This window comes from Lagopus muta, chromosome 2 (genome assembly GCF_023343835.1).
Source record: "Lagopus muta isolate bLagMut1 chromosome 2, bLagMut1 primary, whole genome shotgun sequence".
Classification (NCBI taxonomy): domain Eukaryota; kingdom Metazoa; phylum Chordata; class Aves; order Galliformes; family Phasianidae; genus Lagopus; species Lagopus muta.
The window spans coordinates 106,937,375-106,950,756 of NC_064434.1; the positions used below are offsets into that span (position 1 = coordinate 106,937,375).

A 13,382-nucleotide genomic window follows, 5' to 3' on the forward strand; every position below is an offset into this window, starting at 1 on the left:
GGCCGTCGCCCCTGGGGCCCCGCCTCGCTGAGGGGGACGCGCCTCCGCCCTCACACACCTCCCGGGCCGCTGTGCGGCAGCGGGCCGCGAGGGGCGGTGTGACCCGCGATGCTTGGGGTGCGATGCCGGGTTTCGCTCTCGGCTTTGCGGTGTCACCGCGCCCCTCCTCGGGCGGGGGGTGCCGGGTGAGGAGGGGTTGCCTGCACCTTCCGCGGTGCTGCCGTGAGGGTCGTCGCCTCCGATGGAGGGGCCGAGTTTCGGAGAGGTTCGGTCTCGCTGGGCGAAGACCAGCGAAGCGGTGGATCGGCGGCACGAAGGGCACCCGCGCCCCGCTGCTGACGGCAACGCGAATCCCGCTGAAGGGGGAGCGGGAGGGCAGCGAGACAGCGCGCTGCTCCTGGGGAACATCGCTCCAGAGAACGATAGCAAATAAACACTAATAACGCAGCAGTCCAGTCCTCCTGCCCACGTATTCCGTGGCAAACCGCCCCGGGACACGAGAAGCTAGAATTGTTTGAATTGCACGATAGACGCGAAGAGGACGCGTTGGGTCAGTGGGGAGCAGCGCAGGACGGGGCGGAGGGGCCGGGAGAGCCCTGAGGGCAGGGCAGGGCAGGGCAGGGAGCCGCCGAACGGCTCAGCGCAGCACGGGCTGCAGCCAGGCAGCGCTCCCCCACTGCGCGTCCGCTACGCGCGCATCCCGCCATTCACAAACGCGAGCCGTTGGGTTTTTTTTTCCTCATGATTTTTTTTTTTTTGGTCTCCTCTCAGCTTTGACCCAAAGATAGAAAGCTCAGCGAGGAAAGCGGCCCGAGGAGCGCCGCGCGGGGAAAGCGGGCGGGAACTGCGGCGGCGGAGGCGCGGGCAGGCAGGCAGGTGGCGGTGAGGCGCGGGAGCGGTAGGGCCGTGCCTGCGGCCCCGCCGGCGGCGCTCGGCCGGGTCGCGGCGCGGCGGCTGATGGTGGCGGCGCAGCGCTGACCGCCCCGCGCTGCCGACGCGTTTGGCGTCGACTGCCGTCGCCGCGAAGCGCCGCCACCTGAAGATTCGTCGAGTCGAAAGGGGAAAACCCCGACGGGAGAAGGAGGAGGTGGGGGAAAGGAGGGGCAGAGCCGCGTTTCGTGCGTGCCAGTGGGAAGAGGGGATTGGTTATCATGGCGGATCGGACGGCTCCCAGATGCCGGCTCCGTCTGGAGTGGGTTTACGGGTATAGGGGCCACCAGTGCCGCAACAACCTGTACTACACGGCGGGCAAGGAGGTGGTCTACTTCGTGGCCGGAGTCGGCGTGGTTTACAACACCCGAGAGCACAGCCAGAAATTCTTCCTCGGGCACAACGACGATATTATCAGGTAAGGGGGTGACTTGTCTTTGGTGGGGTGGGGTTTAAATGAAGGGAGGGGAAAGCGGGTCGGCACGGTTCCCCCTCCTCGCTTCTCGCGGCTGGACCTGGCGTCGTGGAGCCGCTCGGGTTTCGTGCCGGCGGTCGGGGTGAAAGCCGGCTGTCTGCAGGTTGTTGTGATTGTTATTTCCGTGGCATCGCTTCGAAACATTGCAGTGACGAGATAGAAAGCTTTTTTTTTTATTTTTTTATAATTTTTTTTTGTGCCGCACCAAATGCGAAACAGTTTCAGCGTGGCGATGCGATGGGAAGATCCTGATGCAACAACGAGCCCAGCACCTTGCTCTTCCCAGCGCTGGGACCTCGCCTCTCTCGTTCTGTTGCCTTACAGCAGGCAGGCGCAGTTCCCTTTACACCCTGCACAAGTGTGCTGTAAACTCGGCCCGTAGATCAAACTGATCTATTTCTATCATCCTGAAAATCTTACGCCAAGTCAATTTTAGCTCTTTGTACCCAAGATAAAAAATAATCTCAGGCGTGCTGGTGCAAGATGGCTACAGGAGGTCTTGCTCCTCATCTGGTCGGTTTCTTGTATCTTTTTTTTCACCTTCTTTCTGAAGAGTGACTTTAACTGATGCTGTTTTATTAGAGAAATACAAGATTTAATGCACCACACAAAGTAACAAAACTGTGGTTCCAGAGTTCCAAGTAGCTTTTTTAAAAAATCTGTCCAAAACACAGAAATTGTCAGTATGTAAAAAATCAGAGTTACTTCTGCTCCTACTCTCCTCCTGTCAGATATCTGAACCTGGAATACCCTCATAAAGGCATCATTGCACAGTATGATGCCGAGCACAGCTAACTGCTGCCCTCCTGATTCACCTGAATTCAGCATGAATGAGGCATTTTCCCAGTGATCAGCACAGACCCAGGAGACTCATGGTGTGAGTGAAGGAACACGTGCTGAAGTCAAAGTTGGGACACTTGCTAACAGAATCACGTAGCTGTCATACAATCATTCTGGACTCTTGTTTACAGAAAACTATCTGCTTTCCCCAGGGAGAGCTTTTGGCTGCTCTGTCCCAAGTAGCGTTTTTCTCCTCCCTTTTATAGTCCATGATAAAGTATTTCATGAAATACCGGGGATTGCTTAAGAATTTATTATGGTTTTAAAGGGAATGTCACTTCCAGAAGGCTGTTCAAATAGACTCTTGTCTCCTCAGATTACTAAGATAAGAATGACTATTTTACTGAATCTGCAGTATCATGGAATGCAGGTTTTTCTTTCCGGATAACCTGTCAAGACACAAGTGCATATGCTCACTGCTTCTTTGGTTTGACAGAGATGCTTTTATTCTCCTTCCCTCACCTGCACCCTCCCTCTTTAATATCCCATCTACTGAGGAAATAATGTCCAGTTTATTATACCTGACAACAGTTCCTGGCCAAAGTTGGCTGTGTTGTGTGACTTCTGTGCCTTGTCTTTTAAAGCACTCTTTAAAAGAGAGACCACTTTTGGCAGTCTCTCATTTAGAGTGTAAAAGGGGACTAGGAAGAACGTGAGTGACTGCTGTTTGTACTTCAGATGCTGCTCTGCCTGTTCTACTTTTTAAAGAAAATGAGTAATCACTTGTTCAAATCAGCAGGTGTTTTGACGACTCACTGTTTGCTCAGCTGATTTTTAGCTTGTGATTTTGAAAGGTGAATTTTGTTCCTGTTCAAAACGAGATCAGAATTTTGTAGGATGACCATAATTTCAGCAGAGGATGAAATGTTTTGGCCCAGAGGGTGAGAGCAGGACTCAAGATATCGGATGATTTGAGCTTTTAGTGGCCTAGAGAAGTTGTTGTTATAAGTGTTTTAAGGGAGGAAAGAGAGCTATTGTTTGAGTCTCCAAAATGTTGGTAGAATGTTTCATCTTTTGCGTCTTTCAATGGTTGCCTTTGCTACCTTTGATGCAGTTTGTAGACATTGAAGAACATCCCATCGCTGCAGTACTTCCAAGTAGATGGTTCCTTGCATGAATATAAATAATAGAATTGAAATTATAATATTTTAGACTTTACAGCATCCCACTGACACGAATGGGCTGACTGTAATCCTTCAGTTTTTCTTGTTTTGTTGGTACTTATTTCCCTGGCACTAACTTCTAAACAGTAGTGTGTATATTTGCAGTCCAACAGGTTGTAATTTTTAAGGTTTGAAACATGATTAAAAATAAATAAATGAAGCTTGCAGACTTTGGAAAATACTGCACAATCATTAAGACTGGAAGGCCTTGAAGAGGGCAGAACTACTTCCAGGGGTTGCCATTAGCTCCTACCATGTTGAAAACATTCAGTAAATACAACTTTTTTGGGGAGGGAGAGGAGGAAGAGGAACCGAGAAATGTTTCCTTGAAGTGTTTGTTAAAATCATGAAGGTGGATATTCTTCCTTGGTGAAAAGGTTGCATGATTAAAAATGTACACTTGCTTTTCATCACAATGTTAATGGTCTTGTCTCTTGCTTTCTGTCAAGATAATTCGGTTGGACATAATTTAGTTGTGGCAAAAATAGACCAGATTGTACTGGATTAATGAAGAAATAATTTGTTTTTTTCCCTTCTAAAATTCATATTTGAAAAATATGTCCTACTGTAAAGTAGGTGTTCAGAATATGGACAAAGTGAGTTCTGAAGTGTATTTCTGTGCAAAGCAGCTACAAGGTGCTGTACTTCTGAGCTCTTCTGCCTCTTACCTTCCCGTGAGACGGGTTTCTGAGTTGCCCGGTTGAGCTCTGAAGTGAGCCCAGCTTTGTGGGTGGGTCGCTCTGGGTGCCCTGCAGGGCTCCCTGTCAAGGCTACAGCATTCAGTGGTTTTTTGTTACTTCCTGTCGTGTAATACCATTCTTCTTGCATGTCATTTAATTCAGGAATAATTAATACTATTGATTATCAAGTCTTTATAAAGCAGGATGAACACTTGGTTGAAATTAATAGCATTGGTTTTCTGAAGATCGCTGGTGCATTTTATTTGGAGCCCCAAAAGATGTGCAGTTTATGAAGTTTACAGTCCAAGAAAATGGAGCATACAGTATTCTTCACCCTCCTTTCCTTTTTTTCATGTTCATTTCTTCTGTTTGTTCTCAAAAATGATCTAACAGCTGAGGGGCATTGAAGGTCAGAATAATCCTGTTTCCTCTGCTCTGCAAGCCCTGTAGTCTGCCCTAAGGTCTGTGTTCTAGACCACAAAGTATCACAAAATGTAACTCTGCATTTGAAGTGTGATCTACCTGAAGCATGGTAACTCAGGTGTGGGAACTATGTCAAACATTTTAATGAGCAAAGTGTCATGTAGGTTATCATGAAGCATGTAGCTTTCTTTCATTGGATTTGGTCATTTGTGCTTTCCAGGACTAGGTTTCGGAAGCTGTAATAATAACGTATGGGTATTGTTTTCCTTCCTGAGGAATATTAAAATAGATTTTTGAAGCAGGTAATGGTTACAGCTCTAAGTCAATGTGTTGATGAGAACATTGCAGTTTGTGTGTTGTCACTGCCTTGAGTGAAATTCATGTGAGTGTGGGATTTACATTGAGTGCAACCAAAGTGGTTTGTGAGTTTTGAAGGTAACTGAACACTTTCAAAAGAAGATAAGGTGTTTTTATATTGTGTATTCCTTGTGTAACAGAGAGCAATGAGATCGCTGCTCTTTTCTCTCTTAATTAAATGTTGGATGGGGGGGCAGTTCTTTTCTATATTTTTTTTTCTGCAATTTTGCATGTGAAAGTGAAAGAAAATGAAACTAAACAAAAATCAACCCAACATTTGCTACGAGAAACAGCGAAAACACAAATACGATCAGTTAAGGTACTTCATTATACTTAAAATGCAATTTCACTGATTTACTTTTAGAATTAATTTCTAAACAGAAATTCCTAACCTTGAGAAAATTTAGTGATGGTTTGGTGATAAGTTTGTCTGCCTGTTTTTATTTCCAATAATTTCTGCAATATTGAGCAGTTTTTCTGAATATGTACTGAAGACTTCATCTGCACTTTTCCTATACCACTGTTTCCTAACATTATGTGATGTCTGCATTTAATTTGACAGATACCTCAATGTGTCTGATATCTTGTGGCATCAAGCATGTTAAACAAGCACATTTTGCATTCTGCTGCCTTCCTCAGGAGCCTCTGCAGTGCTTGCTGCCTGGGCACACTACCTGGAAAGCCAGCCTATTATCTGTGGATACTAAAGCATGTCGTTTCTGTAAGGCTGCTTACAGTGTAATAGCAATGTAGGATTAATCAGAATATTGCTGTAAGTATGCGGGTGTGCTGCTGTGCTGACAGATTGAGATTAAAAATGCGGATGTGCCAGTGGTGATGAGATTTACTGAGCTGTGAGAGTGACAAGGGGCCTGCCTTATTCTTTTTAGAGAGACCTTTTGGAACATAAATACTTTGTCTTTCTGTCTTTCTTGTCTTTCTGCAGCTGGGGAAAAGAGAAATATGTTTGCCTCCAACAATGTTGTTGACTGTAGCAAACATAACTTTTGAGTAACTCAGTTGATGGCAGAGATTTGCAAATCAAGACCCTGGAGTTAAAATATCTAAGTAGTAGTTTGATGTTTTTATATAAGTCTTACGCATTATTTCTGTTTATAGAGTGGTGTTATTTGAATGGATGCAAAATACTCCAAATTTATACATAATTGCCACCTTTCTGATGGTAAGGCACAGCATTCGTTTGCTTAATAATATTCAACTTACCATTCTCATTTACTGAAAGTGTATGGAAAATGGAGCTGTTTGTAGCTTGTACATAACCTGGACTTCAGTCACAGAAGATGCACATGCAGGACTGCTGAAACAGCCCCTGGGAAGACAGAAAGTTAGCAATGAAGTATGAAATTTCCTGCAATGGAATGTCCAGACCTGCTTCCTGTGCCAATGCCATGTAGGTTCCTAAGCAAAGCCAGTACACCTTTAAAGGCATGACTGTGGAGCAGCTAGGATGAAGGAGAATCTGGGGTCTGTGTGTACTGAAATGCTTTGGGAAGTGTTTTGAAACTGGAGGTTATTGAAGGAGTTTCATATTAGAGAAGTCCATTCCCAAAGAAACTCATTTTGTCAGCTTATGTCTTCTTTTACTTTCAGTCTCAAAAAAAAACCAAAAAAAAAAAAAAGGGAGAAAGCCATTTCTTCAGGTAGTTATGGGGATCATTCACATCATTTTTTTTTCCCCATGGCTTTCATTAGCTTAAGTTTTAAAATTCAAAATTAGCTTGATTTTATTTATTTTACATCTGTTCTGCATTAAATCTTCACATATAATCACAGAATTGCAGGGGTTGGAAGGGACCTCAAGAGATAGTGAGTCCAGCCCCCCTGCTAAAGCACGTACCCCATAATAGGGTGCATGGGTAGGCATCCAGATGGGTCTTGAATATCTCCATAGAAGAAGGTTCCACTGCCTTTCTATGGGCAACCTGTTCCAGTGCTCCATCACCCTTACTGTAAAGAAGGTCTTCTGTGTGTTATATTCAAGTTTTAGACCATTATTCCTTGTCCCATTGCTGCACAGCACCAAGGAGAGCCTGGCCCCGTTCATTTGCCTCCTACTTCCCTTTAGGTGTTTATTAACATTTATCAGATTCCCTCTCAGTCTCCTTTTCCCCATGCTGAACAGACCCAGGTTACTCAGCCTTTCCTCTTATGGGAGTTGCTCCAGGCCTTTATAATCATCTTTATGGCCTTCTGCTGGACTCTTTCTAGGAGGTTCCTGTCTTTTTTAAATGGGGAGCCCGAAAATGGACACAGTAGTCTAAATGTGGCTTCAGTAGAGTGGAGAAAAGGGGGAGAATAATCTCCCTGCCCAGTGCTCTTTGTAATGCACCCCAGGATCCCATTGGCCTTCCTGGGCACAAGGGCATACTGCTGGCTCATGGACAACCTCTTGGCCACCAGGACCCTCCAGCAGGTCCTTCCACACAGAGCTCCTCTCCATCAGGTCATCCCCTAACCTGTACTGATACAAGTGCTTATTCCTCCCCAGGTGCAAGACTCTATGCTTGCTCTTGTTAAATTACAGAGTGGTCTGGGTTGAAAGGGACCACAAGGGTCATCATGTTCCAAGCCCCCTGCTGCAGACAGGGCCACCTGCTTCCGTTCCTGGTACCAGACCAGGCTGCCCAGAACCCCGACCATCTTGGTCTTGAACACCTCCAGGGGTGGAGCACCCACAGCCTCTCTGGGCAGCCTGCTCCAGTACCTTACCAGTCTCTCTGTGAAGAACTTCCCCCTGACATCCAATCTAAACCTTCCCTCGTTGAGCTTAAAACCGTTCCCCCTTGTCCTGTCACTATCTACCTGAGTAAAAAGTTGGTTCCTCTCCTTTTTATCATCCCCTTTTAAATACTGGAAGTGAGGTCTTCTCACAGCCTTCTCTTCTCCAGGCTGAACAAGCCCAGCACCCTCAGCCTATCTTCGTAGAAGTGGTGCTCCAACCTCATCAGGTTCCTCTCTGCCCAACTCTCCAGACTATCCAGGTCTTCTTGAATGGCAGCACAGCCTTCTTGTGTCTCAGCCGCTCCTTCCAGCTTTGTATCATCAGCAAACTTGCTGAGGATGAACTCCTTTCGTCCAGGTTGCTGATGAGGATGTTGAACAAGACCGAACCCAGAACTGACCCCTGGGGAACGCTAGTTATGGCCTCCAGCAAGCCTCTGCACTGCTGATCGCAACCCTCTGAGCTCTTGTCAGTTAGCCAGTTCTCAACCCCCCTCTCTGTCTACTCATCCATCCCACATTTCTCAGTTTCAAAACAAGGATGTTATGGGAGACGGTGTCAAAAGTCTTGCTGAATTCAAGGTATACAGCATCCAATGCTCTCCTCCTATCTACCCAGCCATGATGACATCATAGAACGCTATCAGCTTGGTCAAGCATGATTTCCCCTTATCAAATCTGTGTTAATGTCACGGTTTTATCTCTAGATCTGTGTCCTTTTCTAGTCCTTTTTTTGTGGCGTAAGAACATGAAAGTGCGGTACAGATGAGGCTCTAACCTAGAATTAGAAATACCAGACTAACCTTGAAGATGTACTCTTGTTTGGGCTTGCAGTGGTTATTTCACTTTTCAAGTCAGGAAAGAAGTTCTGCGGAGCCGTGTCTGAGCGGTTACAGAACACAGCAGAACCAAAGCTCTTAGAGCAGGTAGCCCTTTAGAATCACAAATGGGAATATTACTTTCTCTTCTAATACCGTGGCAGATAAGCATCATTCATCAAGTGAAGAAGTAATAATTAAGCCTTTTGTAAAAATGCAGGTTATGATTATTATTACTTGTAATATTGTTACTTGCAATAGGTGCATGTATTTTGTAGGTGATATGTTTTCACAGCAGGTTTTCTGAGAACATGTTCAGGCAGTGCTTTCTTATGGAACCTGCAGATGTATCTGCTTGAATGTGAACAGCTACAAGAAATGCAGCATGCGCTGAAGTCCATCACAGATGTGACATTCACAGTGGTGGAAAGGTTGGTTATCCAAAAGCTTACACACAGCCTTCCTGGATACTTTTAGAAGATTAAAGGCATAGGCTCCAGATACAAATGTTTTTGCACTTTGAGAATTGAAAAGATTTTTCTGTCCTTAGAGTTGTTAAATAATGTCCTTAACAGAACATGAGTATTTTTTAGGTTTTGTTTTATGCATTATTTTATGCATTATTATTTATGCTACATTTCCAGTGCTTTGTTATTTAATGAACTGGTGCTGCTATTTGGAATGTAATTCTTCTTATTTTGGGGGCTTCTTTTGAATACAGGACTCTTTTGCATATGGAATTTTGGATATAAATTATATCTCAGATCTCAGATGAAAAACTTTCAAATTTATTTCAAGTGAAAATTTGACATTAGATGCTGTGACAAGAAGTATAAATAAGGAGTAGCCAGGGAGAACTAACTCTCTTTTACTGGGGCATTGGTAACTCTTCAGATGAGTTACTGCTAGTATTCTAAAAAGCAGCTTTTGCACATGCTAAACACTTAAATCCAAACTGGAAATTCTTGAGCAAGCTGCTTGTAGGCCATACCACTGATCTGTGTCAAGGGATGTGCTGTCTGCAAGTTTGATCTGCCAAGGATGAGCTTGGAATCTTTGCTTTGAATAGTTTGCTACAAAATCAGGAGAAAAAGAGAAATAATAGGCAATGGAATGAATCACAATGCTTGCATAAAAAAGGTGAAAAGCTTTCATTTTGTGTTTGTTCATGTAAGTCCTGGTGTTAGTCTCACGAAAGTTTAAAAGGAATCCTTTGCATAACTAGAATCTCTCTCAAATACAGCATTTGGTGTATTTTGGTGGTGTAATAACTTTACAACACAGTCTGTTTCATACACGTCTGTGACTGGCTGCACACTCATTAGAGCAGGCAAAATTAACAGCATATGGGTAATTAATAACTGTATCCTACATGAAAAGTTTTGAATAATAGAAGGTTCCCTGTCTTATGATGGTGCTCAGTGCAGCTGGCAGTAATGAAGAATCCCTAAGCTGAAGCAGTTTGTAACTATCTTTTTAAACTCCCAAGCTCAGTGCTTCTCTCAAACATGAAGATTACTGAACAATGCAAAGAGCTGTTTGAGATTTGGGTACTTGGAAGTGGATTGGAAAAATACACAGCTAGATCCAACAATGCAAAATGGATCTTCCTGCCTAAATGGTCTGTTTTGAGCTGTTTTTTTGGTTCTGCCAAAATGAAGATACTTACAGTGGAATAGTGTCAGATCCAGAACATATTTATGTGAAAGCATTACATTTTGGCCTCAAGTTGCACCAGGAGAGGTTCAGGTTGGGTGTTAGGAACAGTTTGTTCTCTGAAAGAGTGCTCAGGCTGTGGCACAGGTAGCCCTGGGAGGTGTGGTGTCACCGTCCCTGGAGGTGTTAAAGAGATGATTAGGTGTTGTACTGAGGGATGTGGTTTAGTGTGAAGTATTGGTCATGGGTTCACAGTTGGACTGGTTGATCTTGGAGGTCTTTTCCAACCTTGGTGGTCCTATGATTCTATCATTCTTTGTTATTTAGCAGCCCTATATTTCACTGGGTTCCAGTGGGTTCCTCAGCACTTTAACAGTGACAATTAATTACTTGGCATTAGTTTTTATTTGAAATTTACTGAATTTACATTTTATAACAATTCATTTTAAATAAACTACAAAGCAGCCTTGTCGACACAGCTTACCTCATGATAAGTTACTGTCAAATCAGTTGCTCAGGAACCCGGTGGGTTTTGAACAGTCTGCTCAGTATTTACATAGTTCCTGTTGGTCACCTGGTAATAACTCAACACATGTTTTGCAGCTATCTGTTTTGTGGCCAGCACGTAGGGGAGATATCAGATTGGAAGAGCATGCTGCATTTCCAAACTCAGTCTTCAGTTTTCACAGCGTCTCTCGTCTTTCTGGAGAGTGATCACAGGCGTGTGCTTTGTAGCTGTAGTGATGGCCCTGCAGGCACTCCCTTATGGGCTAACATATGAATGATTCTGTTAACACAGATGGAGCATTTTAAAAATTTACGAGTAAATTAATCTTCAATGGGTATAATTTCTGGAAATATTTTCCAGGACTTGTTCATATGTGAAGGGAAATAGGACATAAATCTTTACATGTGAAATACTAACAAGAAATCCAGATCTTTGCATTTGTCAAAGATCTTTACAATTTACTAACGTAGCTCTGCTCTAATGTAGACTGAGACACTGTTTAAATTTCTGTGATTCAGTGGGCATCGAGCCTACCTCTAAATTGCAGGAAATGTGTATTGGTGATGAAGCCATTCTCTTGGAACATCAGCATGTTTGAAGCATCGTGATGTCATTGCAGTTAGATTGTGTTCGTGATGGAAGTATGGTTTGGAGAGTAGCTGGGAGTCTTGGTGGATGTGAAGATTTTTGGTTTCCCTTTGTATTCTCTACCTCTGAATGTGTTTGTTAGCATGGACTGTCTGCATTTCATCTTTGCTGTTCCTAGAACAGCTGAACTCAGCTGGTTAGGCTGAGCTCAAAGCCCTAAAAATGATATAAATTGACATGCTAGATTCTGGGGAAAGGAAAAGATCGACTTTCCACCAACTAGTCATGGGTGTTACTAACTATGTTGAGGAACTCTTAGAGCTCCATAGAAGTTTGATGTCACCAGTTCATTTTTGTAAATGACTACCATAAGAATATTTTAGTCTGGATATACTGCATTTTTCTATCAGAGTTGACATAACATGAGACATAATACCATTTTTCTGTAAGACAGTTGGGAAAACAATGCCCATTTATTGGAGCAAGGAATGTTTTGGCACTTGTGCCATCAGCATAACTTTCACAATTTTATTTCATTTAAGTATTAGACCTGGTGATTGGTCATTAGATAAATCAGGAGTAATGGTGGAGTATTATTTTTCAACAGAGGGCAGATTAAATGAAGTGTGACTACACTGCTGTTAAAAAGACAGCTCTTGAGAATGTTCTGTTCCTTGTATCCCTGCTGTATTAAATAGTTATTTGATGGAATTATTCTGAGTGTGCTCTGAACACAGTGTATTGCATTTCATATTTTTCCTGGGGTGTGCTTTATTTTTTCATTTTGAATCTGTGGGTCTCCCTTCTGCCCAGAGGTAAATGTTCTTTTACCTCGTCAGTTAGTTTGGGATGAATTGCTTTATGCGTGATGACAGTTAAGTGCACTGCGCAATTTTTTTCTGCCTGCTTCTTCCCTCTCAGATGTAACCATTTAATCAGCCTTCCCCCTCTGAACAAGCAGTTCCTGCTGCTGTCACAGGTTATTACCAGCTGAGCTAGAGTTGGTGTATGATCCACCTGTCTGCCTCAGAATTTTGGTAGGATTGCATTCTGTTTTCCATGGTGTCTTTTGTTGTTGTTTGTTTGTTTTTTAAATATATATTTATTGGAGTGGGTATACAGATATGTATTTGATGTCAAATGAACTGTTTAGACCGAATGTTCAATAATTAAAAAAAGCAAACCAACAATTGATTTCTGTTCCTCAGTATAATTTCCTGTATGCTTTGTACTTATGGACAATTGAGCTAAATCACAGCCACAGTCCATGCAATTTTGTGCAGTTTCTGTGCAGTAGACAGGATTATGTTTCTCTTGAGAGGTGTGTGTGCTTCATCGAATTTGACTGGGAACACTGCAACTGTTGTGAAGCTCATTCACTGCAATTTCAGAGCAACTTCTTATGACAGAATCACAGAATTGTAGGGGTTGGAAGGGACCTCCAGAGATCATAGAGTCCAACCCCCCTGCCAAAGCAAGTTCCCTACACCAGGAATCTTCATCTTTAGCCATAATCCCCCTTATCTTTAGCACAGAAAGTAGTCAGATTATCAAAACCCTAACACTAGCCCTGCACAAATATTAATGTTGATTCTACCAAAAGATCTCCACCAACATGCAGTGGTTTTCAGCTCAGTGCTGCTTTATTGTCCAATATCACACCTACAGAATTTAATTTTAAGACTGGTAAAGCATTGGAAATTGAACTGTCATTTTGTAGAAATAGAACAACTCATTTTCATTCATGTTTCCAACTATTAGGATATGATTCTAGTTTGGATTTTGCCTTCATTTAAAGTGACATGAAAGCGACTGAATGAAGCTTCTGCTACAGTAAGAAATTGCAGCCTATTTTTCCTGATGTTATTTTAAATATTCCTAATCATTATTAGTGCTAAATTCACCGAAGTTTTGGCCTTGGCATTCTCAAGCTTACTCACGTATATTTTGCTACATTTTTGTTGTGTCGTAAGTTTCTGTGCTTTGTAACAAATTAGGATTACTTTACTACAGCCTGCTTGTTCCATTCCTGAACCAAGCTGTTTATCAAGATTATGAATTTCTTTCTGTCACATCTTGAAACAGGAGAGTTTCACATGTTTTCTTTCCTGGATATTTGATGAAGAAAGCACGTAAAATATTTTCGAGAAACTCAGTGAAAATAGATTTAGCAGATTAAACATGTAAGTATTTGGCAGTATG

General features: G+C 43.1%; 1 protein-coding gene across 6 annotated transcripts in view; it reads left to right on the forward strand.

The window, feature by feature from the left end:
* Positions 1-978: 978 nt before the first annotated feature.
* The window catches only part of EML6 (EMAP like 6), a 109,501-nt gene continuing 97,097 nt past the window's right edge, over positions 979-13,382 (forward strand). For 3 of the 6 annotated variants that reach the window (XM_048935211.1, XM_048935212.1, XM_048935213.1), the window contains exon 1: positions 988-1,348. In XM_048935211.1, coding sequence (XP_048791168.1) covers positions 1,152-1,348 — 197 coding nt within the window. In that variant the 5' untranslated portion in view covers positions 988-1,151. Of the gene's footprint in view, positions 1,349-13,382 lie in introns of all 6 variants that reach the window. The other 3 variants (XR_007374867.1, XM_048935218.1, XR_007374866.1) reach the window with 3 other exon arrangements.